The 24,317-nt window shown below is 29.6% G+C and overlaps 1 protein-coding gene across 1 annotated transcript in view; it reads right to left on the bottom strand.

The window, feature by feature from the left end:
- LOC107439404 (ionotropic receptor 25a) overlaps positions 1-24,317 on the bottom strand; it is a 56,929-nt gene that overhangs the window by 23,268 nt on the left and 9,344 nt on the right. The window contains exons 3-6 of the mRNA XM_016051995.4: positions 5,837-5,977; positions 4,240-4,542; positions 2,341-2,516; positions 1,431-1,484 (exon numbers count right to left, since the gene is read on the bottom strand). Of these exons, the coding sequence (XP_015907481.1) occupies positions 1,431-1,484; positions 2,341-2,516; positions 4,240-4,542; positions 5,837-5,977 (674 nt within the window). The remainder of the gene's footprint in view (positions 1-1,430; positions 1,485-2,340; positions 2,517-4,239; positions 4,543-5,836; positions 5,978-24,317) is intronic.

Consider the following 24,317-nt stretch of genomic DNA (forward strand, 5'->3'; position numbering starts at 1 on the left):
TGTCTAGACAGTGTAGAACTTGGAGCTGAACGGAATACAGCACACTCAAGCATTTATGCTTTTTATTATTTCGTTTATTTGAGGATTTATGCAGACTTCTATGATTAATACAAACAAGCTAACATGCGTATCTTTAGATTTCATTTTGCTATAAGTATTAAAATTCTATATATATATATATATATATATTGGCAAAAAAATATTCGCTATGCTACGATCTCAAAGTTTCGAGCTGGAATGAAGAATGAATAACTTCAACGAGCACAGTATCTCCAATGGTATTGTTACTAATTTCTTCACTAGTCGAAATAGTGGCGAAGACGGGTTCGATGTTTGAATGAACTTTTTGTTAAGACAAAACAAAACAGATTTAGCGACAAGCTCCGAAAGACAAGCGGCAGAGATAACTCTTAGTCTGACTAACTAACTTCACTGTACCCCGTTCCCCCTTTTATACAATTTTTCACCACATCTCCAAAATTCTCGAATTGTCTTAAAGACGACAGAACGTCTAGGATTCCAGAATCATCGCGTCAAGACCTCACGAATGACAACCAGTCTCGAAAACTATACTAGCAGGACAAAAAGAAACCAGTCCGTAACAGTATCACGTGAATTTGATTTCAAAAGTACAACCCTATTATAGTAAATGTTTTTTCAGTACTCTGAGAAATACCGTGAGAAAAAAAAGTAGGCATAAGGCTAATAAAAATATATAGTCTGAAAAAATAATAGCTCGCATAATTTCTACGAAATTTTTCTTTTGCCATTTTGTCTGAGCTCAAGGGGGGGGGGGTGTTTAAACCCTTAAACCCCTCCCTTGCGTACGCCACTGAACTAGAGTTTTCCATCCTCGGTAGTTACTTGAATCCCATCCAGCTTCAGTTTGATGGGTCTTATTGAGAAGTAAAGACGATCGGTGCATCATTAACCACATTACAATTATTAAGTTATTTGTTACGATAGTGTGGACCGTTAACCAACATGATCTTCCTGCTTCACAACTGCCTGTTACAGGAAAACTTTTCTTTTTTTACCATATACTAGGATTTTTGTTCATTTTTAATGTGACTCTTTAAGATATTTTGCTCGTAACATAAAAACATTTTTTTGGTCAGTTGATCTTTACCTTTAAAGTTTATGAGTTACATTCCAAGAGTTTTATTCTATTGTTTAATCAATTAACAGCATTGGAGTTTTAAGAGCTCTATAAAAAATCTTTCTGGGCTCGCAAGTTGAGACGATGAAAACATTTGGCAGTAATTTGAATAAAATTTACTTAAAAAATGGAAAATTTAATTGTAAAATGTTTAAGATTTTGACGCAATTTATCTCTCACAGTTTTGGATAGCTTTATAAGATTCTGGTAGTCTGAACCAAAACTATTCAATTAGACGAGGAAAAGAAAAATTCTTTTCAAGAATACTTACCAATGAAACGAAATACCAAGCATATTCTCGTCCAGTCATGTGGCTTGCTTCGGCCTGAAATTATAGTTAAATTTTTCAAAATTTTAGAATGAACGTTTTTTTCTTTTTCTTTTTTTGCACTTTGAATGTAACATAGCTGCAAAATTTAAAAAAAAGGAGGAATTGGTGCAAGGTAATTTGATAATTTATTCTAAACTAAATGAGAATGCAAAAAACTCCATGCTTTAAATTTCTTTATACTATTAGCTAATGGAATATTATACTTTCTTTATACTATGAGCTACTATTACATATTATTAGCTACTAAATATTTTTTTTACCCATCTGTAAATTGCTAGTCCATAAATTATGCTTAAATGCTTTTAAAAACTATAAGAATGAAACAAAAAAGGCATGACTTGCTGGGTGACTTGGATTTATTTTAATTATTTTAGGTTATCAGAAGAGACATGGGAAGTAAATACATAAAAATTCAATCTGAGTCGATTTTTTTCATAATTTTTTAAAATTTAAAAACTTACTCACACACTTTAATCTATAGAATGCTGCTATACAAAGATTCTGCCATCATAAAGTATTTCAAGTTCTTTCAAAGCAACTAGTAATCAATTTAAAGATTAAATGCTTCATTTTACAACAATATTAAAGAACAACGCTGTTTTTTTATGAATGTTGGTCAATATAATATATTATAAATTTCTCTTATATATAATATCTAACTTTTTTATTCAGAAATAAAACATCTCTTTTAAAAATCATTGATTAAAATGTTTCATTTTAGATCAAAAACAAGAAAGCTTTAAGAAAAGCTTTAAGAAAAGCTTTTCTAAATGTCTCTCCTGTTTGAAAATGACCCATTTATCTAAGTTTGATTAGCTATAAAGGATTAATACAAAGCTTTTTCACTTACAATTTCTAAGGCATAATTAATTGTATTTGATGGACCAATGACAAAAAAATACGCTGTATCACTACTCTTCATTTTCACTAGTTCTTCCTGAATTTTTTGTCTATCAGGTTTAACCGGAAGAATGTTGGCGCGTGTTGCAATATTTTGAAGAAGTGTTGAAGATTTTTGATCAAGTTCTGAAATAAAATATTAATATTATTAAAGTTTTTGAATTTAATTTTAAAGAAATGTTTTACACACTTTAGAATATTGATTGACAAAAGGTTTTTATGAGTCTGAAAAATCTATTTCATATTGATTGCAAAATTTTTCAAAATTACGTTCCTCTTTGCCAGTAATGTTTCGTTGCATATTTGCTAATTAATTACCTATTACGAGAATTAAATTCAAGACGTGGTGAGAATTAAGTGACTGGTTTCATAACCAGAATGCAGCGAAAGTCCCATTTTTATTTTCAACTATTTTTCTTTAATCGCCTTTTCAAATCGTCACTTATTTTCGGGAACTCGGTAGGGGAGAGTGGGCTCAATTGTAGCATTTTTTATTTAACTATTTTTAACTAACAAAAAATCCAATATATTATTAGTATTAATTGACAGACGAGTAAAGTTGACTATCCTCTACTAGAAAAAAAAACCTTATTTTAAATGTTATTATATTAGTTATTAACAATTTTCGACAGTCGTACACTTGTTACAATTGTCCCCACTTACGGGGTCAATTGTAACAGTTCATAAATTCATCTAAAGCATAGTTAACTATACATATTATCATAGTTGTGATATATATTTTTATTGATCAAAATGGTAGTGATTTTTTAGGAGTAAAAATAATAATGAGCAGAGACCTAAAGGGTTGAACTTTTTACTTTAAAGGGTTAAAAATTTTAATTTATGCTGTGATAGGTGACAAATTAAATAATGCGCATGCAACATAATATAAATGATATAGGAAACCATACTCTCCAACTTATGAGGATTTTAAAAATAATTCTTTCTAGTGGTAGCGAACCAAAGTAGAAATTTTTAAAGCAAATGGATCTCTCATAAAACTTTTATCAGAACTTGAGAATCTAGCCATATGGCCTGCACTTTTATAAGTAATAGTGGACAAGTTACGCTAAAATTAATTTTTTTTAAATATTAAGACATTAATTTTGCTACCGTCTGAAAAGAAGATTTCTGAAACTACGGAAATTCCGTAGCAGTTGGAGGGTATGTATGATGTATGTTTTATGGTAGACAAAAATTGTTTGTTTCTGGAAAGTTATTCCTAAAAATGNTCGTCCCTTTACTTATTGTTACAATCGTCCCCAAGACGCCATTTCAGCTTCATTTGTTAAAAACAATGCTAGTTAATTAACAAAACTAATATTTTATTTTTTTGAAATGTTAATTAAGGTGTCCACTTACATATTCGGTTGATAATTTTTATTTGTTTAAACAAAATTACTTTGTTACAATATAATATTCTAATACCAAAAAAAGTACTTACGTAGCTTGAAAATATCTTTTGTGATGTAACTCTTTCAAAAGTACATAAAAATGGTTGCCAGCTGGGGTGTACATGTAGATTTATTAAATACACCTTGTGCGCCACCTGGGAACCAAATCTAGAACCCGACACTCGAAATTTTTTCTCTGTTACAATTGACCCCACTCTCCCCTACCATTTTATCGTTACAGCATGTTTCGGTTAGCTGTAAGTTTAAAATATTTTTTTTTAATCATGTTTTTAAATAAGGTAGTTTTCAATGAAAAAGATGCTTTTGAAAATCTCTTCCTAATGTTTCTGTACATTCCAAAAAAATATATGAATATTTCACACAATAAAAATGCTCACAAATTATAGAAATATAACCATTTTAATAATAATAAATTATAAAAAAAACTTCCTCACCTATGTTTTCATCAATCAAAACTCCTGTTGTTGTCATATTTTGGTGAGATACTATGTCTCTTACAACTTGTGGTATGATGTATCCTGGTGGCGCAATTTGGACGAGATACTGTTTTTCATTTTCATCCAAGTTTTCCCATCCCATAATTCCTTTCATTTTTCCATAGGTTGCACTAACTGTTGGAATACCTAGTCTACGGACAACCTTCTTTATCAGTGTACCTGCTCGATTACCTATGGATCTTGGTTTTCGTGTTGTATCAATCAAAATAGTAGGATTATTGCTCACTATTTTCTGACAAACTATTAAAAAATAATTGCTACATTTTAGGTCATGCAATTGTAAATTCAAAATGAAAAAAAAATATATATTCATTTACGTACATTGGAAGTGCTGCATCTCTGCGTTTTATACTGTAGCTGTATTGTATGAAGATAAAATAATCATCTTAATTGTACTCGGACGTCGACTCTAGTTTGATACTCTATTCCAAATTTTAAAATTTCTATACCTTAGTATTTGTAATTACTTTATTCTGTTAATATTAATACTATATTAAAAGTAAATAAATAATGAGTTGTGTATTTCAAAATTCATTGGATAAGAGTACTTTGAACGGAAAGACTTAAGGAATTTGTTATGGCGACCCAGGCAAGGAAAGCTCTTCCTCCAGGTGTTTGTCTCATAGCACGAAGCAGTCTCGCCCAGCACGAGCGTCAAGCTATGCAGACACACAGGCACAATGCCCCGAGTAACTCAATGCGGAAAGTGTTACATCAAACTTACGTTCTATCAACCTTTTCTGAATTATTTTTAATTCAAAGTATTGTTTTAAGTTTGTAATTTAAAGTACAATCGAACCTCTATTTAAGGAGGTTGCTAAATCCCGATAATAAGTTCGTTATATGGAAAATTCGTTAAATAGAAAATCGCCTTTTACAATGCTTAAACAACACAAAACAGGTTTTAAATTCATAAACACTAGACATAATTAAAAAATCAATTGATACAGCTTTATCTTGTAAACTAGTATCTACTATTTATTTTATATATCTTAGTCACAAAAGAAATCGACACTGAAAACAAGAATAGAGCAAAACATTAACCAGTGTTACACTATCAGTGTTGCACTTATACATTTTAAACTAAAAACAGCTAAATTTATGCATAAAATTTTGACTGTATTTATTTGCTGTATAAAATTATAACTGCAAAGTAATTTTAAATAGGGAAAGTGGAAGTTGAATAGAGAACCTCTGTAAGTGAGGATGTAAAAAACAAAAAATTCTTTAAGTATAAAGTGTTAAAACTTATTTCTGCACATTTGCTATTCTGGCAAAATTGATTTAGTCAGTACATGGTAATTGAGATAACTTTAATAGTTATTATGTATTATCTACTTTCTTACAATATGTTGACGGTTTAAGCCATTTTTCTGCCATTAAACTAATTTCCCCCTGCACCATTGAAACTAGTGGATTTTTCTTCTTTTTTCGTAAGTGTGTGTAAAATGCATTAAAACCTCATTATTTAACTCAAAAGTGATCTTTTCAATAAAATTCAAAGATATATTAGTATAAAAGTGAATGTGCTTACCTGAAGTTTCTGTTGAACCATCCTGAATTACTACACTTGAATATTGAATATCTATGTCTGGAAATTCTTCTTTTATGTAATAATCAAAAACTTTCTCTACAACATCTTTTGCTATTGGATACTCTTCTTCAAAAACAGCAACTGAAAAGTACTTGCTTGAGCTTGTTTATTCACAATTATCAGAAAAGTATAGAAAATATGCACAAATTTTTTTTTCTTATCAAATTTAGAATAATTTTGAAAGATGAATTAAGTGTAAAAATATTTTGCTGGTTTTGTATTGCTGTTGGAGTGACAAATTTAACTCTGCTTTACGCGAAGTTTACTCGACGTATAATGAACCAATTTCGCTTCGAAGCATAGTGTTGTTGGTCATTTACGTCGCTTTAGGGCTGCACAATGGGCTATTGGCGACGGACTGGGAAACATCCCTGAGGATGATCTGAAGACATGCCATCACAATTTTCATCCTCTGCAGAGGGAATGGCACCCCCTCTCCGGTAGCCACGTGAAGTCGAGCACTTTACGGTAGAACAGTTTTAACGAGGACCCATAACGCACACCCTCAGTCCCTACGCAGACTGATCAAAGTGATCATCCATCCGCACATTGACCGTAGCCAGTGATGCTTGACTTCGGTGATCTGCTGGGAACCGTGTCTTAACGATCAGTCCACTGCGGGACCCGAAGCATAGTGTATTCTCAAATTTTATTTATTTTTCCATCTTAAAAGCAGCTTTTTCCGAATACTTTCGCTTAGCTTAAAGATATTTTCTTTAAATTTTGGTTTATCATGCATGGTAATTATTAAGGTACCTATTGTACTTAATAGTGGTTTAAAAGCATACAATAAAGAAAAAAAAATTAAAATTTTTTTATAGATTTATATAACGATTTCTCTGATTTATATAATTATTTCATGTTAAAAGATTAAATATTAATTATGACTTTTATTTTAAAAGAAGTTTTTGATTTCATCACTTTTAATTAATTGGTTTTGTCATTCAACTATTCTTTTTGACCATTTCTTACTTTTTGTTGCCATCATACGTTTATTATTTATGTAAAGATATAATTTTAATAAAAGGAAGTATAGAATGTTAATAAACGTGGAAAAATGCTAATAAAGAGTGGTAAGTAAGGAAAACTGGAGATACTTAATTCGGATGACTTAAAACTAGAATCATTGTGCACAAATTACAACATGAAAGTTTGATTCAGCTATTTCTGTTTTGCTTGCAAGACTTGTTGAAAGTGTATGCAACAATTACACTGACATGGTTTTATTCTGTAAACTTTATTTTGTTTGTGAGAAGAGAATTTGTGACTTCAGAATTTTATAATCTTTTGAGTAATCTATTTAAACTATTAAATGTAAACTATCAATCTATTAAATGTAACTGAAGTAGCTTTATTTATTGATATAATGATATAATACTACAAACAATATTTATGGGACTGTATTGAACTTTGGGTTATTGACAATTTCAAAAAACTTAATTGCAATCTACGAATTAATTTTATTTCTAGTTACGACTGTAACCAATCAAAAGTATAACTGTAAACTGTAACCCAGCAAAAGTAAACCCAATTAGTATTTTGAATGGTGAAAAAAAATTTCAATACTTAAACTTCTTTCTTTTTATTTTCATTTTTTGAATATAAATTTATTAAACTATTCAAATGAATTTTATTTGGTTTCTATATATTAATAATTAATTACTTGCCTATTATTATTACTCAAAATTATGAGTCAACATAAAAAACATTGCAAATTCAAGTTAATTTAATATCAATCATAAATGGATATTATAATTTATAGTTATTAGCATTAAAAAGTTTTTGCTTTTTGATGACAATACAAATCCTTAAAATTTCCCATATTTAAAATATTCAGTATGTTATGCAACGGTTATCATGAAATTTATATTATTTAGAGAAATCCATTGAATGTTTTCCTATCCATATTGTCAGCTATGTTGCCAGCTAATTTCATTTTGAACATTTTAATTGAAACATTGTCGTCTGATGAAAGATATTAAGACTCTTATTCATTTTAAAAATAAATGATGTTTTAAGAAAATAATAAATGAATAAATAAATAAAAAATTTCGTTAAAAAAATTCAAACGCAGGAAACATCGGATCCTTTAATAATAAGTGAGAACATAAGTGCGAAAAAAATATATATTATTTCCAAAATAAAAACTGAAAAACAGCAAAAAGGATCAGTAGCCCTAGTTTCTTCTTCTGAATCTCAAATGCAGTAAGTAAAGACAATAATTTTAATTCGAAAAGTTGCTTACACTATAAAAAGGTAATACCGATGCATTTCCAAGAAAATATTCTAAAATTTAAGACTTCTTAATACATTGAAAGTTTAACATATCATTAGAATAAATTATGTAAGAAATATAATTTTAAAAACTTTTATGTTATAAGAGATAAATAAGTACAGTTGTAGTTTATAAATTGGAAATACAACTGGCTTGTAAACGTTCTTATTCATGTCACATTTTTTTCTACACCTGTTTTAAATTTCGGATTAGCTTTAAATTTGAATTTTTTTGGTATCCATGACAAATTCAATAAACAGATTTTTCTCCCATCATCGTATGGTAAAAAACTGATAAAAATAAAATTAGAAAGACAATAAATGTGCTTTGAAAATAGTAAAACCATTTTCTGCGAAAAATTTTGAAAATATCTCAACAACTTGGTCAAGGACACTGCATAATTTTACTATTAAAATGTCACCTTTGAGCAAATAATTTGTGTTTAATAACCATCAAATATCACAATTATCTTTATTCATCTGAGATTAATGATCCATAACACGAAAGAATATAAATGAAGTGTGATTTTTGAGTATAAGATATGTTACAGAATGAGATGAACAACGGAATTTTAAAAAACTTAAGAACTTTAGATAGGAAATTACTTTAATAAACTATTTTATCTAAGAAATTACTCCATATTTTATTAATATTAAATTGTCATAAGTAAGAATAAAAAGTTTGCAAGTCAGAGAATCTATTGACAGCTAAAACTTCTAAAAATTATGGTAAAAATAGCGGGTCGTGGACGTTTGTATATTTTTTTGTAAAGTAATAAGCTAATACATGCTAATTTACTCGCATTGCTAACCTTTAAAGTTAAAGAGGTACTGTAAGAAATTTAATTTTACACCTTGGAACAAGGAGGCTATTTAGCATACAGTATTTAATAGTATTTTTGAGCTGAGGTAGCCCAGTGGATCGAGAATCGGACTCCGTTCCGGAGGAGCCGGGATCCGATGCTCGACTCCACTAAGACACACCAAGTACACTCTATAACAAAAAAATCGAAGCACCAAGAAGCAATCATCCGATTGCTTTGAAATTTCGTATGCATGAATGTTTTGAACAGATATGGCTGGAATGATGCCGACTGGGGACGTATAGTCTTTAGCGACAAATCCCGCTTCCAACTGTGTCCTGATGATCATCGAACACGTGTTTGGAGACGCACAGGGCAGAGGGGGGATCCTGTCTTCACTATTGCACGCCACACCGGCCCTCAACAAGGCATTATGGTCTGGGGTGCCATTTCCTTTGACAGCCGGGCCCCTTTGGTCGTCATTAGAGGTACACTTACTGCACAGCGGTATGTCGACGACATCCCAAGACCGGTTTTGCTACCGTTCCTTTTGCAGCGCCCTGGGCTGGTTCCACACATACGGCACGTGTTGCTGTGAACTGTCTGCAAGCTTGTCAAACTCTTCCTTGGCCTGCCAGATCACCAGATCTCTCTCCCATCGAGCATGTCTGGGATATGATGGGAAGGCGATTGCATCTGCCACGGAATTTTGATGACCTCGTTTGACAATTGGATCGAATTTGGCAGGAAATACTGCAAGAGACCATCCGGGAGCTTTATCGGTCTATGCCACGCTGTGTGGCAGCTTGTATCCAGGCTAGAGGCGGATCAACACCTTATTGAACTTGTTACTGTAACTCTGCAATAAATTATTAAATTGTTCTGAAATTTTAATCATTTACTATTCTGTACATTGTCTTCCTATAAACCAATTTTCGTTTCAATCGGACAACTCCTTCTTGGTGCATCGATTTTTTTGTAATAGAGTGTTCCTTTGACAGCCGGATACGTGCTCATAAAATCAGTGGAATCGAAAGTCCTGCGGTCGGTCTCTGAGCAGTATTATGGGTACAGGTATCTGGAGAAAACTTTCTTCTGCTTCAAATCCACGAGGAAGTGACCTCACGAATGAGTGGTGCTGCCATCTTACCGTGAGGTTCTGAGCTAAGACGCACTTCCACCCTTGCGGTGCTTTCTAGTCAAACAAAAGTAGCACCTTCCTGTTTTAATGCGCTAAGGCCAGTGGCTAACGAGCTTGGTTTGTCCAAGAGTCATTAGAAACAACAAACAACATTAGCATTTTTTTCAGTAACAGTCGTAGAAAATGTGATTTACCTCTATGGATAACTCTGTCTTCTACCTGAGTAAATAAAATTGATGATCAAGTTATTGGTTAAAATTGTACGTTCTACTTGGAAAAAAAAATTGGTCACTGTCAACTAACAGTGGCATAGTTTGATCCATATTGAGATGTAAGATGTAAATTGAATTGGCATAACTATTGGCATTACTAATGAAAAATTCATAAAAAATGATAAACATGTGTTTTTAGACCTGAAAGTTTTGTTGTTTCGAGAATAAGATAACAATTATTTAAAAATAGTGCTACGTGAAGGAAAAAATTTTACCCTATTTCAAACAACTGCTTTTAAATAAAATAATTTTTGTGAAATTTCCAAATTTTTAAAAATTAGCATCATAATCCCTTTAGTGAACACGGTTTATTTTTAGAGCCAGTTCTAAAAATAAATCATGGATGCATTGGTCATTATTGGCATAACTGATTTTCTCCTTTAATTCTATTTATTTTTTCAATTTATATTAAAATTTTATTCGTCTTTCCTTTCTCAAATAGTATAACAGCTACACTTTTTTTTCTTCAGTGTAAACAGGTAATGAATTTTCAATTAATAGAAGGGTGACTGAATGTAAGCTTCTTAAAACCGGTAGAAGTATAAAAAATTTCCGATGTATCTTTCCGCATATGTTACGCTTACTTAGTGTGAATAGGCTTGATATTCCAGGAATTTTTAATATTGTGATTTGTGTTTTAATTATGCGTCATTTTACCATTCGTAAGAGTTTTCTATAATTCATAAATCGTAAAAGGTGGTGAACCTTAAATAAAGTTAGGAAAACTAATATCACATCATAAATAAAGCGTAAGTTTTGTCATATTTTGAGTGTTCTCTCCTATTTGACTATGTAAAATATCGCAGTTTGTTATTTTTTGGGTAGCATCCTACCATGCTTGTGACGTTGACAAAACTCGTTTTCTGTTAAAATTAAACGGATTAAGCTTAAGTTTAAATGAAAGAATGTATTATATTGTAAACATTTCAATTATATTGTTATCGGCAGGCGCGTTTTTCCAAATTTAGGCTCAACAATAAATTGGAAGCAGTAACTCAGAGGTTTTAGATAAATATCTACCACTAGCGCCACCTGTGCTTAGCTTTACACTGTCCATGTCCAATGATCCATCTTTCCGGATATCAAAACCTATTTTTAATCTTCATTTCCTTAATTGCTTTCATGTTTTCACAGACATTATTCTTTAACAGGGGTCTTATTATGAGGTCTTCGGAATCGAAGCAGTTCGTCTATGCTAGAGAGTTTCCAATACTATGCTAGAGAGTACCCAAATTCTTCTGAAAACCTCTAGTTTCGGAAACTGCGTTCGGTATCATGCTCATTTCCGAATTGTTTAAACCCACCTCTCAAATGCCTGTCATTGAGATATAGTGAACTGTGTTGGCAGCTAATATTGTTGCTCTCGCTTTAATTACAGTCGATCATGGATGTATTAGCAACTTGTTAACGATAAAAATTCCAAAATTTTCCACAAGTTTTTTTATGTGAAATTATACAAAAAACTACATTTTTTCAAAATGATACTTTAAAAGGTTTGTATTTATTTTTTAGAATTGTTCCTTCACATCGCCAATAAAAAGAATTAAAATATATATTTTCAAACAAATAATACTTTACTAATATGATAGAAAAAAACTAGTATTTTTCTAAAATTACCATGTTTTCATTCGTATGAAATAAATTTTCATAGCTTCTTTGATACCAGCAAAATAAATTGAGTATGACATTTCTTTAAAGGTCAATAATATTCATTGTTATTTTTCTCCATTTACAAATTTTTTATCATTGTCGCATACACACCATTCGGTTCATTTTTATAAATATTTATGCAGTGACATATTTATATTGTTTTGAAATACCATGTCTATCTAATATATATTTAATTTAATATTTTTTTTTACAATTTAAAATTAGCATACATCTTTTGCACTTTATTTGTTTCATACAAAATAAAATTTAAGAACCGAATGGTTGTGCTTCTGAGTTTGGAATTTAGGACAAATTAAAGTTAATAGATCCTCACAACATGTTCGTAAATGTACAGTGAGCAAAAATAGATAAATAAATAAAATCAGTAAATGAAAAAAGGAACACCCTAAACAATATTTGATCTAATGATCTGATTTTCACGAATCAATACTCAATTTTATAGGTTCGAAAGTCTAACCTTTAGAACAAATATACCTCTTTTTGAACGGAGTTTTTACCCTTAAAATATGAGGGGGGGGGGAGGATAACTGCAATCTGGAAAACATAGTCCCAACAATTTGATTATTTAGGAGAGTGGTCGAAAGTTAGGATCTCTTAATGTTAATTTCACTTTGTGCGTATTTCTCCATATCTATAGAATTTTTTAGGCGAATCGAAATATTTTTGCACACAATTATAAAATTAATTTATTCAAAGATAATTAATTCCATGAAAAAGATAATTTCTAATTAAATTTTTTATTATTTTAGTTGAAAATAGTCAAAAGTATTTTGAGCGTAAGGTTTACAATTTTTCACATGGCAAAATACAAAATTTGACCGAAATCGATCAAATAGTTCTTGAGAAATTAAGTTTTAGTTGAGAAATTATTTAGAAACTATTCAAAAAATTTTGTTCAAAAATATTCTCATTGGTAATAATTGGTCATAATTACATTGGTAAAAGTCATGCAGAATTTTGTATATTTTACAATGCAAAATTTCTGCTACTATTATTAACTAAAATAACAAAAAAGAATTAGTAATTATAATAAATTATTTTTTGTGTTGCATTTTCTTTGGTGGAACGAATTTTAGTATTGTGCTTTCGATTCGCTTGAAAAGTACTCGAGATATTGCGATGCACACAAAAAGTAAAATTAAACATTCGTATTCATCACTCTGAGTTAAACCGAGAGTTACTCGGGTATAAGGAAACTCTAGGGTAAAGGTTACTCGTGGGTTAACTCTCGGTCTTTATTTGACCTGAATAATTTTCAATTATTCATATATTTTGAATGACTGGACGTATCAAGAGTTTAGTTGTTAACGTAGCCTTTCTTTATTTTTTGTTTGATTAGAAAATAGCTTTTCTCAATGAATCGAAGCAAAAGTTTTTTGACTATTTATTAATTATATAATTTGAAATCAACAAATATCTTAGTAAATACAATTGCAAGATTACTCTCTTATTGAAGCTTTTCAAACTTTTGCAAATAGGCAACATTTTAAGACAGGATAAATTTTAATAAATTTGCTGTTGATTTCACCATATTAAATTATAATATATGCAAGATATTTTTGAAAATATGTGACTTATTTTATAGGTTGCTTTGAAAAATGTACTTGATTATGAAAGGATTGGGTCATTAAAAAAGCCACGCTCCTTAAAAGGTGATATTTTTTTCCAAAAGTTGTACCCCAGTTTGTTTCTAGAATGGTATTAAATAAGTTTTCGTGATTAGAGCCATATTATTAACATGATTCATGATTTATTTTTCAGAAAAAAACGCTGTCCTGAACAATTATAATCATTCCTGAACAATCATGAACAATTATAAGTCCTGAAAATTTGGATATCATTTCATTGTGCTCAAAGCCCCTTAAAAATATATTTTAAGCTAAAAAAAGCTTTGGTGAGCTTTTAGTTATCGATCAAGAACTTAAATTTTCTATTAATACAACTCGATAATAAATGTTGAAATAAATTCCACCTTCCATTTTGCAAATAGAATTAATTATTAATTTTCGTTGAAAATATGAGCTTCTAGCAAAACTTCATAAAACAATATTAACAACAATTTCACAATGACTTTCTTTCGTTTTCTGAAAACTCCCTGTCTGTAAAGAATTGAGTTATACATAATTAAGCTTGGTGTTTAATAGCACGCAGGTCACTAATCAGATAAGTGTATCAGTCATAGTTTTCGTGACAGGAAAGCAAAAAGGAAAACTTTAGTCAAAGACATGTCATTTTATACTACAAATAAATATGTAGTAGAATATTCGTTACCATTGATTGATTATTCTAGAAGTTTCTTTTATGTTAGAAGTGAAGTAAGTACTGTGAGATAAATAAAAGTTTTAGTTAGGGGTGCTCAAATTCTTTTGGAAAAAGGCTTCAGAGAAAAAATTTACTGAGTTTTTATATTGTTTGATAATGATTGAAATGTTCCTTGGTGTAGTAAAAACAATATTAGTTTATCTTAAAAATCAAACGATAATATACAGTTCGCAAAATAAAAAATGGACCATCCGGAATAACTTTTGATCAAATGATTAGATCTTCACTTTCTCAGACTCAATCTTAATGATGCGAGGGTGTGGCATCAAATATGCTAATTAATTAGTGTAAATGATATTTTAAGTTGCGAAAACAGATACAAATAGGTACTTACTCTGCATAAATATGCCTTTTTTTCTATGGAGTTGGATTTCTTATCCCCAAAATATAGGGGGTAGCCGCATGCCGCAATCTGGGAAATATGGTCCCAAATAGTTCGATCAGGAGAGCGGTCAATAGTTTGGATCCTTTAATGTTAGTTTTACTTTTTGCGAATATCACCATATCTCGAGAACTTTTTAAGTAAATTGAAAAATTTTCGCACTCAATTATTAAAAAACTTTTATCTAAAGATAATTCCATACAAAAAATAAATGATAGTATATATTTATTTTTTATTATTATTTTTTTCAATAATAGTCTAAAAAATTTTGAATAGTAAGGTATACGAATTTTTACATCATTTTAAAGAATGCAATTTTCTATGGCAAAACACAAATCGGCGAATTGTTCACGAGAAATCAAATTTTAAATATGCGACTTTTTCAAAATTCGATTTCACAGGAATTATTCTACTGATTTCGTTCAAATTTTGTATTTTGCCATTTAAAATTACATTCTTTAAAATGATGCTAAAATTTTTATATTTTATAATTCAAATTTTTTTAGACTATTATTGAAATAACAAATAAAAAATAATAAGTATTTACTAAAAGCTATAATTTGCATGGAATTATCTTTGGATCAACCAATTTAATAATTGTGAGCAAAATTTAATTTGCTTAGAAAATTCTCAAGGTATGACGAAATACGTAAAAAGTATAATTAACATTAATGGGTTCAAAATTTGGATCACTCTCCTTACTGAACCCTTTTGACCATATTTCCCAGATTGCGGCTACGCCCTATATTTTGGGGGTCAGAAATCCAAATCCGTCCAAAAAAAAGGTAGAAAATATGTTTTTGTGTCTGATTTTGTAACTATTCGATATTCGTAATATCGTCTGCACTAATTAATTAGTATATCTGAAGTCACTCTCTTGAACCAATAAGATTGAATCGTTCCTAGAACTTGAAGATCCGAAAATTAGATCAAAGGTTATTTATGATGATCCACATATTTTTTTTTTTGTTGCTTACTATACAGCAAATCATACACGGCTGAAGTTTTGCCCAGTTTGCCTTCTCTGATAAAATAAAAGAAAGTTTTGAATTTCTCCGTAGATGAATAAACGCATTATTTATTGATTTTTTTTTTATTTTTTAGTATATGAGTTACTTACACTTAAATTACTTTTGTCTAAAAATGTTTTAATTAAAATAAATTGTCTTTAAATAAAGCATGTTCAAAAAATTTTTTCTCTAAAAAAATTTAAATGTTTAAATGTTTTAACGCCTCACTGTAAAAAAGGATTTCTCAAAATTGAGCAAAAATGTGCCAAATTAGCTCCGAAACAAATATAGTTGAATCTGAAAACCCATGTACTTATTATTGAGAGTAGTGACATGCCAAAACTTTTACAGCATATAGAAGAAAGTGGGGTTTAGCTGGGTAGTGGGATAAAGTCAGATACCTCGAATTTGGCGAAATTATCTCTGATTTCTAGTGAACAAACTTTGATTTTCATTCTACTGTTCAAGAAGAAGGACCAACCACATTGGCGTATCGTTGTTTATAAATTTACCGCATCTGTGTAGATAAGTTTGTTTTACTATGTCAACTCTCAAATGTTCTACTAATTATAATAATTACAATATGTTCTGAAATTACAATCTGCGTATGGACTGTGAGTGAGTGTGTCTTTCGTGTAAAACTGGTTGTGACGTATGCATGTTAACTCTGGATCATCCTCAGGGGTGTTTCCCAGACCGTCACCAATAGCCCATTGTGCAGCTCTAGTGCGATGTAAATAAAAGTACTAATACAACTCTATTTAAATTTTTGTAGATACATTCTTTTTACCAAATTCACTGGTTCTTTATTTTAATTTGTCATATTTTTTGAAAAATTTTAGCTATGCTAGTCTTTTAATTCCAAGTCATCCTATTAAGTGCAAAAAATACCTACACTGATTTGTTATTTTGAAATTGCTTTTTTATCACTTTTGTAGAAACCATTGTAAAGTAAAAGTTCTATATCAATAACTGCTTTTAATGAATTGTTAAAAGAGCAATTTATTCAAAACGCAATAGTGAAATCTTTCTTAAATAATTTTGTTTTCTAAATAATCATTTCCATAAAAACAATTTTATCTATTGTTGTACATTAAATGTGCTCAATAATAAGTTACATTATTAGATCAATTCTAGTTTCCACCTATTTTATTGATTTAATTTATTTCTTTGCTTAATGGAAGAATGAAAGAGCGTGATTATTCGTATTTAGTGGTTTTTGTAATAATGAATATGTTTGAAGAGATGAAACAAGAAAAAAAAAACAGAATAAAAATGAATACAAAGTCAGAGTAATAAATATTTTACGTTCAACAAATCATAAAGATTGTTTTTTTGTAAGGTTCATGAGCATTGACGTATTTACAGCAAAAAGAAATTAGTTATTTTATATCTTTCTGTCTACCTATTTATCCAATGTAACCAATTGTTATTGTTACATTGAATTCATGGAGTAAATAATAAAAGAAAGCACGGTAAAAATAAAAACATTAAACTGTAATTACGCTATTTCAATTTTCCTAGCTATTTCAACTCTCCAAGCTATTTCAATTTATTAAATTAATTTTTTTTATGAATTTGATTGATAATGTTTAAACTGTCATTGTTTTGCAATTTTGTCAAGAAAAGTGTTTTTATTTTATGCTTTAAGCTTTGAAAATGAATTTGGTTATATTTATTGCGCTCGAATAGGTAAACAGTTCATTTCTATAACCTTTACCTTTCGTGCACGATTAGAAATTTCTCGAAAAAAATTGTTAAATAATAATTTTTTCAAACATTATTTTACCTTATTAAAAAAGACAGCCAAATAACCATAAATAAGACGTTATTAAGCTATTAACTGGGAGAAAAACAGTTTGTTTACTGATTGTACCTTGTACGGTTAAACAGCCAAATTTTTATCACACCAACTATTTTCATCTAATAAAGTCACTTTGTTTCTTGCAGCTGGGTGGATATTATACATATTATACCCGAGAGGGCTAATCTTTCAATCTCATGACCGACAGAACAGGGGTTCAAGTCCCAGCGTTGACACCGCAATATTTACTCCATTACCTTCAACACATTAAGAATTTCCAGTACCCTGCACTTCCCAATTTGTAACCCTGGACTATTAGAATACCATACTCTCATTTACGCATAGATGGCAGTTCTATGTTCAGTTAAGTTTCTTTTTTCACGGTTTTGAAACCATGCTAGTTGTAAGCGGTAAAAAATTCGTAAGGTTTTGTATTCATGGTTTCAAAACCCGCAAAGATAAAAAATGTTCTTTACCATAAATTCTACGTTTAATTGGAGGACAAACTGCTGTCGGTTATTTTAATGTAATTTTGGAATGAAAATTCGAACGTGTGCTTAAACTTATTAAATGGACTTACCGAAATTACTTATATTATGCTACCAAGAATATTTTATTTTCAGAATTAAAGAATTAAAATTTTGTTGAATATAATTTTCAACTCAGTCAAAATTCATTGAATATAAAATGAAGTGTTTTCATCGAGCAAAGAATTTTAGTCATTTTTTTTAATTTATATTTATTTTCCAGTAATAACTATAATGTTTAGTACTTTTTATTGTAATTTCAATAAAATTAACGACAGCTACAAGAAAAGCGCTAAGTGTTGAAGTGAAATCAGATTTTTCGTACCTTTTTTTCCAAAGCGTGAACAGTTTACATACGTTATGGGAAATTTGATTCGTTTTATTAAAACATTTAAATTTTTTTTATTTAATGAAATTTCTAAGTTAAAATTATTTGATAAATCATAATGTTTGTCACCTTTTAATGATATATTTTTTTACTCAAATTATAAAATACCCTTTTTTATTAATATTATTTCAAGCGTATAGAAACTGGGTTAAGTTTGCCTACTTAGGTTGGTTTGATCCACTTTGAGGAAGCATGCAATGAGGAAGGCGACCTCTATATGATTGGGTATTGTTGATCTGAAACTGGCAGACACTTAGCAAGACTTTAAAAGGGTAAACTGGCCACTGTAAAATAATTTTAAAAATAAAACAATTTTTCAAATCTACAACTAGTCTTGGAATCGATTCTTGTACTAGCTAATGGTATATAATCTAATTAAAATACTGACTTATCATAAAAATTCACCCAAACTTTAGGAAAAATGAACTTCTTCTATATGTTCTTTTTATTTGTTTCAAGAACAACTAATACATGTATAGTGGTTTGAAAAAAAACCTTAAATGAACAATTACTTAATTAAATTAAAAAATACTGATGTTTATTAATTTTTTAACTACAATAATTGCTGCTCCAATTTCAATAAAAACATTTGAAAGTTAAAAATATCCATTATTGCCGATTAAAATTAAAGCTTTTTAGAACGTCCTCGTTCGTTTCTGCATCACGCATGTCTTTCACTTTTCATATATCACACCAAGTCCACTAGCTCCCATGGAAACTCACAAAAAAGAATAAATGAATTTGCTAAAAGTAAAAACGAATAAGTCCAATTCAGCATGTAAGTCTACTTTCTTACACACTTATGTTGTTGTTTCATAATAGACCACTGCATGAAAACAAGCACGCATGTAATTCTTTAAAATGGAAAAACGCATTCCACTTAAAAGGAAACATGTCCTAGGGTTTATTTATATTTTGAGGTTGTGCCATTAGGACAATTCATCTATTTTATGCGTTTATTGGTAGATTATTAAGCAAATTTAGTGCTTTTCTAAGGAATTAAATTACAGTTGTTTAGGCTACGACGAGAAAAAAATAAAAGGACGTAAAAGAACTTTGTTAGTAATCATTATTATTCGAAAAATGGAGCTATTGATTTTATAATTTTGATTATGGCTGCAAAATATTTGAAGGTAAAAATAAAAGATTCATATGTCTCTCTAATAAACAAAATAATGCTTAATCCTAAATTGAAGGGAGAAATGCACGAATCTGAAATCCGATTTTGGTAATATTCTATTATCTTGAAACAACGTGCTAATATTCTATTATCTTGGAACGATGGACTCCCAAAAACACTACCAAAAATTGAGTTTAATATTTTATATTTAACTCAATTTTGCGGTGTTATAACCATGTATTCTGGATCTGTTTGTTACAACAGTGTGTTCTCGAAAATTTCTTTTTTTAACCTCAAATACTTTTGTATTTTTTTTAATTAGTTGAACTAAATGAAATTGTGTAGTAGAGGAAAAATAGAGGTTTAGCTGATGAGCACCAAATTGCCCTATACAATGCCATTGCCCTAAGGTAAATTTCATGTAATTGATGCCCATCAGCCATTTTCAAGTGCTGAAAGGAAATCCCCTCCAATATATTTTTCTCTCAGAAAAGTTATTTTTTTCGTTTTTGGTTTTTCTCATATGTGCCATGCGTAGGTTAAAGTTAAACTCTTTGGTTACTTGGATTAGTATACGTGAAAACAATAAGCTTAATTGTTTACTTTCTTTTTTATTGTGTATTTTAAATTTTTGTACAAAACGGATATTAAGTGAGGTTTGATCCATCGTATTAGGTTAAAGATTTTCACAGATACCCCTATCTAAGAGGGAATTCAAAAGAGGCGAAACGCAAAAGGAAATGAAAAAAAAAAAAAAAATCCCCCCCCCTAGAAAATATTAAGAATATGACAAAGAAAGTGGATAATAGAATTTTTCAGATAGTATTTTTTACTGATTCAAGTTAAATTCATCCAACAATTTCTGTTCAGATTTGTTATTTTTTCCTCATTAAATGAATATTTGACTTCTCTTTTAGAATGAATATTTCCTGTAACGTTTCTTTAGTCACCATATTATTGCTGCATACGTTTCAAAATATCTTTTAATGCCATTGGGTCGAACCATTATAGGCTTACCAGTAGAGGGCTTTAATCCAGTTCATACAAATACATGCCTAAAAGGTTAATAAATAATTTAAGTAAAACACAGGGTGAGTCTGAATGAGACGGCAAAACCTTACTGGGTGATAGAACACATCTACATGAAGAATATCTGTCATAGAATGTATGATCAGTGAACACAACAACACAATACAAGCAGTGAGTGTGAACAACACAAGCAGTGAATAATTAAAACGTTGCTTTTCACTGTCGTTTTTAATTATTTAACACAAGATTAATAAAAAATGCTTCAGGAAACTTTTTATTCAAGTGAATATGATTGATGTACAAAGAAATTGCTCAAAAGAAATTGATATAATTGACGAACAAAGAATTGATCGAAGAGATGCTCGAAAAAATTGTTCGCTGTTTTCACATATATACGTCACTCTTTACAACGCAGGTGAGAAGTCTGCATTGAAGCTGGCCGAATATCTTTTGAGCAATTTTTTTGAGTATCTCTTCGAGTAATTCTTTGTATATCAATTAAATATTTTGAGTAATTTTTTTGTACCTTAATCACATTCCCGTGACTAAAAGATGCTTCAGAAAACTTTTTATTCAAGTGAATATGATTGATGTACAAAGAAATTGCTCAAAAGAAATAGATATAATTGACGAACAAAGAATTGATCGAAGAGATGCTCAAAGAAATTGCTTGCTGTTTTCACATATATACGTCACTCCTTACGGCGCAGGTGAGAAGTTTGCCTTGCAGCTGGCCGAATATCTTTTGAGCAATTTCTTTGAGTATCTCTTCGAGTAATTCTTTGAATATTAATTATACATTTTGAGTAATTTCTTTGTACCTTAATCACATTCCCGTGAATAAAGAGTTTTCTGGAGCATCTTTTCGTATTCTTGTGTAAATTCTTTAAACTTGACAGTAGAAAACTACCTTCTAATAACTCACTGCTTGTGTACCGTTCATACATTATATAATGAATATTGTTCGTGTACACGCGTCCTACACTGTTAGAAATTTCTCGGAAGAAATGGTTAAATAACAATTGACTGCATGGCTATTTTACCATATTTAATTAACACAGTCAAATAACCATAAATGAAATGGTAATCAAACTGTTAAGTTTAAGAAAAACCGTTTATTAACTGCTTTCACCTAATACGGTTAAACAACCAGAATTTAATCGCACCAACTAGAACCACCTAATGAAGCTACTTAGTTCTTCGCTACTGCTTATGTATCACAGCCGAGCGGGCTCATCTGTCAATCTCATGACCATCAGAACTCGAGTTCGAGTCCTAGTGTTGACACTACAATATTTTCTCCATTCCGTTCAATACGTGAAGAATTCCCAGCTTCCGGCACTCTCCAATGATCATTAACTTACGAAAAGCCGAGCTTCTATGTCTAGTTAAAAAATTATTACGTTTTTAAAAAAATGCTAGTAGTAAATGGTTAAAAAACCGTATAGTTTTGCATTAATGGTTTTATAACGATATTTCTGTAAATGGTTATAATACCATAAAGGAAATTTTTTTTCTTTTCCGTAAACTTTATGGTTAATGGGATGGACAGACAGCTGCCAGTTATATTACCGTAATTTTAGAAGGAAAATTTTAACAGTATATAACCCAGTGAAGTTTTGCTGTCGTATTCAGGCTCACCCTGTATAATAACATAAGCAGATGGCAAACGCTATAAGTTATCAAAAAATGCGAGATGCACTATTGATAATTGATGCCGAAATTGATGCAATATTTCTCAAAAAAGTGTAATTAATTTTCACAATTTTAAGAGCATAGCACGCTTTTGTGTCTGATTGTATAACCTAATTAATAACTAGAACTAATTAATTAGCATTTTTGAGGTCATTCACTGGAACCATTAAAATAGACTCTTAGTAAGTAAAAATCCAATCATTAGAACGAAAGTTATTCGAGATGACATCTTTTTTTTGTACACTGTGCATACTACCTCATTTTTATATTTGTTTATCTTCATCTTATCATTCATAATCATCTATCCATGCCCGATGAAATAATCTGAATTTTAATGATAAGTATTATTCTTCACAAATTAAATTTGCCTTGCAAAACTCGAATCCGCATCTTCTTAAACAAAATAACCGTCTTGAACGAAAATTGTCTTCTTTAACATAATTAAAATTGATAATAATATAACTGAAATATAATTTTTATTTAAATTATAATACATTCGAATGCATTTTAATAAATATGAGTAAAAAATATATTGATATCAAGATCTATATGGCTATAGATTGTATTTTTGTGTCTCGAATGATTATAATTATCAACTTTTAAATACAACTTTAAATTTCAACAAAGGAAATGGGAAGAGAATTACAGAGTAATTCTCGGAACTCAAGTTTTTGATGTATTTGTGCTTATAAACATGAACTCTATACGACGATTAATCGATTATTCGTTTGCATAATTGCGAGAAATCACCATATGTTTCAGTTTGCACAATTAATGGAACATCTTTTTACCTCTGGATTTACAATAAAAATCAAATATCTGGATTTCATCTACAATAGAAGAAGCAAAGTTAAGAACATCTGTATTTTCCAATGTTCCATTTGCTTCCTTACAACCGTCTGACTCATCAGGTTTTAAGTTAATGAAGGGGTTACTCATGAAATATTCAGAGTTTTATTGATTATCATTAGAAAGTCTACTTATTAAATATCTGCTTGTACACATAAGCAATATAGATTTTTATCTGTAGACTGTTGCATAAAGTTATTGATGCTTTCATCAATTCATCAATTACATAATAAATACTAATAATTTATATTAATTACAAAATAAAAAAGTACATTTTCAATAAAAGTAGGACTATTTACTTTCAACGGTTCTCTAAATGAGTATTTATTTACCAATTAATACAGATTTTTTTTATCAATTTAACTTTATATATACATATATATATAAAGGTTTGGTTTGGTTATGTATAAAAAGGTTTGGTTAACAAACAGGAAATAGATTTTAATAAGAGGATGTATTAAGAACATTCAAAATTGTGGGACGTATCAAATTAATCGTATATTGTGTCAAAGAAGAAAAAAAGGACAGGATATAAAATTTTCAGGCCAATGTAATGTATAAATGCAAAGTTGCTATGAAATGTTTTTTAGATAGTTACAGAGTAAGAAATTTTTTTAAAAAATAAATCGTTCATTACTATTGTTTTTCAGGGTAATTATAAAGCTACTCTTCTACGAAAGGAGATTCAATTCCAAAACATGTATTGAAAAATGTATATAATTATAGTCTTCATACAGATATTTTCTTATAATAATACTATTAATTGTCTTACAAATAAAAACTAAGCAATCAGCAAATGAATGATTGTGTAATATAATTACTTTAGCGAGAAATATTATTAAAAATAATTAAAAGGAATAAAATCATTAATTAAAAGGAATTAAATCCTTTAAAGGAATAAAATCATTTTAGATACAAAAACAGCCACATGTATATGGGTGCGTAAACTGTCGAGATACACAGTAAAACATGTACAATAAAAAAATTGTAAAACTTCCCTTACAAACTGTGTTTTTTATTAAACAGCATAGAGAAAAACTGAACTTTTCTGCAGTTAAACAAATTTGGTTTTTATTTGTTCTCTTTCTCTGTATATGTATATATATATATATATATATATATATATATATATAT

This window comes from Parasteatoda tepidariorum, chromosome X1, assembly GCF_043381705.1.
Source record: "Parasteatoda tepidariorum isolate YZ-2023 chromosome X1, CAS_Ptep_4.0, whole genome shotgun sequence".
In the NCBI taxonomy this organism is placed as follows: Eukaryota; Metazoa; Arthropoda; class Arachnida; order Araneae; family Theridiidae; genus Parasteatoda; species Parasteatoda tepidariorum.